Below are 3,263 nucleotides of genomic sequence, written 5' to 3' on the forward strand. Positions count from 1 at the left end.
AGCCCTGGGGCAAAGTGTGTGTGTGGCGGGGGAGAGGGGGGAGCTCTGAGCAGCGCGCGTGTGAACAGGCAGCGGACGCAGCAGGCTGCAGGTGCCTCGGGTGGTGCGCCCCGCAGGTACGCGCCGCAGGACGGGGCTGGGAGGAGCAGGAAGAGCCCGGGGCAACGCAGACCCCGCCTCCTCCCCACCTCCGGAGCTCCCAACCCCCAGAGAGCCCTTCCGGCCACGCCGCGGGCCGGGCCCCCGGCCCCCCTCCCGCCAGCTGGCGCGGTGATTGGCTGGCGCCGCGGGGCCCCGGCACGCGCCTGGGGATGTAGCTATAAGAACCCTCGCGTGCCGGCCCTGGGCGGCAGCAAGTTGGCCACCGCCCTCCTCGGCGCAGCGCGAGTGCGGCCGGAGCTCAGGGGCCTCGGGCACTCCAGGGAGGCCGGGGGCGGGGGCTGGGGGGCTGTTCCCACTGCCTCCCGAGCAAGAACCCGGGAGTCAGGGAGGGGACTGCCAGAGGAGCATAAAACTGCAACACCAAACCCCCCACAGAGCCACCTCCGGCTACCGGTCCCACGGCGGCGCAGAGCATGGACGCGGTGCTGCTAGAGCACTTCCCCGGGGGCCTGGACGCCTTCCCGTCTCCTTACTTTGACGAGGAGGACTTCTTCACAGACCAGTCCTCTCGGGACCCTCTGGAGGACGGCGATGAGCTGCTGGTGGACGAGCAGGCCGAGGTGGAGTTCCTCAGCCACCAGCTGCACGAATACTGCTACCGCGACGGGGCGTGCCTGCTGCTGCAGCCCGCGCCCCCGGCCGCCCCGCACGCGCTCGCCCCGCCGCCCTCTGGGGGCCCCGGAGAGCCGGAGGAAGGCGGCGGCGGTTACTGCTGTGAGGCGGGGGCGCCCCCGGGCGGCTTCCCCTACTCGCCCGACTCGCCACCCCCGTGCCTCGCCTACCCTTGCGCCGGGGTGTCCGTGCTGTCCCCCGGGACCCGACTGCGCGGCCTGAGCGGGGCGGCGGCGGCGCGGCGGCGGCGGCGGGTGCGCTCGGAGGCCGAGCTGCAGCAGCTGCGCCAGGCGGCCAACGTGCGGGAGCGGAGGCGCATGCAGTCCATCAACGACGCCTTCGAGGGGCTGCGCTCGCACATCCCCACGCTGCCCTACGAGAAGCGCCTCTCCAAAGTGGACACGCTGCGCCTGGCCATCGGCTACATCAACTTCCTCAGCGAGCTGGTGCAGACGGACCTGCCGCTGCGCGGCTGCGGCGCGGGCGGCGGCCGGGGCCCTGGCTGCGGCGGGCGCCTGGGTGGGGACATCCCCGGCGGCCAGGCCCAGAAAGTCATCATCTGCCATCGGGGCACCCGTAAGTGCGTTCCCATTCCAGCTCAGGGCGACAGGGACGCATGCGGGAAGGTCTTGGAGGGGCTGGGAGAATAGGCTGACAAACCGATTGACGGAAGGACAGATGATCCATGGGGCACCAGCGACCTTGAGCGCCTGCTGGCATTTATCAGGTTTTTTATTTCCCCCTCCACTTTGACCGCGGCTCAGAGGGCGCGCGACCACAAAGGACGTGCAGCTCCTGGGATTCCAGGGAGGGGGCGCTGGGGGCTTGTGCTGCGGAGAGAAAGGGTCATTCTAATGCAGCCCAAGGCGCCTGCTCTGTGGAGGCGCCCGGGCATAGACCCCAAGGACTGGTGGGCTCCGCTGGGGATAGAGGTGGACATTCACACTCTGTTGTTTCTTCTCACCTCCTCAGGGTCCCCCTCCCCCAGCGACCCGGATTATGGACTCCCGCCCCTTGCAGGACACTCTCTCTCATGGACTGATGAAAAACAACTCAGAGAACAGAATATTATCCGGACAGCCAAAGTGTGGACCCCGGAGGACCCCAGAAAACTCACCAGCAAGTCTTCCTTCAACAACATAGAGAACGAGCCGCCCTTTGAGTTTGTGTCCTGAGAAATCACAGACTCGCCTGGTTGGGTCTCTGTGCATATTGTACATGCAAATGTCTATGATGTAAATGTAATTTAAGAATCGCATTTTTTTTTCTAATGGCAATCAACGGTTTGTTATTTATCTATTTATTATGCTTGTCGAGTTAATGAAATAGTTCTCTTTTTAAATATATAATTTATATAATTTATCCTGATTTTCTAAAAAATATGCAATAGCCTGTGATTCCCCCCAGCACCTTTGGCAGAGTGTTGTTGGAAGAACTTTGTCTAGAAAATTGTGCTAATTTATTGACAGATATGGTTTATTTCTAAGCGATGTTAATAAATGTACTTGTTTTCTACGCGTTATTTGTTCAATACATGTTGGGGGTGGCTGTATTTCTAAAAAGGAGAATAACTTACTTTGTAAAAGGTCATCGAACCAGAGACTCAAAAAACGTAGCTATCTAGCAAGAAACCACATGTTAGTGAGATTTAGCTGAAAGGAAGTGGATTGAAGGGTGATCTTCTTCTGTATCACCTGCCCTAAATGGTGACTTTTGCCAGTATTTTTCTCCTATGTTTCAAACACTATGGTGTAATTATACCCATTTTTCAGAGGGGAAAGCTGAGGCTTAGAGACAATGTTTAACTTAACCAAGGTCACCCCTACCCTGCATAATCATAGTGTATGGACTGAATTTGCTGTGTGTGGGTGGGTGGGGGGGGTAGTTTTGGGCTTGGCCGTTGGAAAGGGTCTTTCTGCTTCCATGGGCTGGTTGCTCTTGAGCTTCTCCGTGGTCCATCCCTTCTGCAGCTGCAGCATCGGGTACATGGAACTTAAACATATTCCTATTAACCACTGTGGGCTCGAATGCCTCCCAAAAAAATCCAGGGTCCTTGTTAGGTAAGGCGAGAGAAGGCGCATACCCCCTTCCTCAGCCACTTCTGCAAATGTGTTATTTCTAAAACTGAGTGCGTTTCGCTTCCAACAGAATTTCATCTCCCTTGGTAAGCAGCCTGATCCTGGAGGCAGGCGAGCCTCAAGCGGAGGGCGGACGGCCGCCCCCTAGCGACGGGGAGCGGCTCGACGGTGCGGCCGGGGTCGCTCAGCCGGAAAGCCCTGAAAACCCTGCGGTGGGAGGTCTCCTTCGCCACTTCCCGCACCTCTTCGGCCCTCGGGGGACTTTCCCTTGTGGGCCCAGCCAAGCCCGGGTTTGCGGAGGCTGACCCGGGGTCGGCGCGCTCGGGCACCAGGGGAGCGAAGGGAAAGTGCGGAGGGGACCGCGCGCGGCAGGAGCGCACTGTCCCGCGGTCCCGCCGCCCCAGCGCAGCT

General features: G+C 60.4%; 1 protein-coding gene across 1 annotated transcript; it reads left to right on the plus strand.

Moving 5' to 3' along the window:
* The first annotated feature begins 366 nt into the window (after nt 1–366).
* PTF1A (pancreas associated transcription factor 1a) lies at nt 367–2,292 on the plus strand. The gene is made up of 3 exons (XM_084889607.1): nt 367–387; nt 538–1,350; nt 1,747–2,292. Exons 2-3 carry the CDS (start codon nt 576–578, stop codon nt 1,947–1,949), a joined length of 978 nt encoding a protein of 325 aa, XP_084745733.1. The 5' UTR covers nt 367–387; nt 538–575; the 3' UTR covers nt 1,950–2,292.
* Nucleotides 2,293–3,263: the final 971 nt, after the last annotated feature.

The sequence above is a fragment of the Pipistrellus hanaki genome (assembly GCF_964339955.1).
Source record: "Pipistrellus hanaki genome assembly, chromosome: 1".
NCBI lineage: Eukaryota > Metazoa > Chordata > Mammalia > Chiroptera > Vespertilionidae > Pipistrellus > Pipistrellus hanaki.

Coding starts and splice junctions, on each gene's coding strand:
- PTF1A (XM_084889607.1), top strand. CDS start 576: ATGGACGCGGTGCTGCTAGAGCACTTCCCCGGGGGCCTGGACGCCTTC. Junction 1,351..1,746: donor CATCTGCCATCGGGGCACCC/GTAAGTGCGTTC, acceptor TCACCTCCTCAG/GGTCCCCCTCCCCCAGCGAC.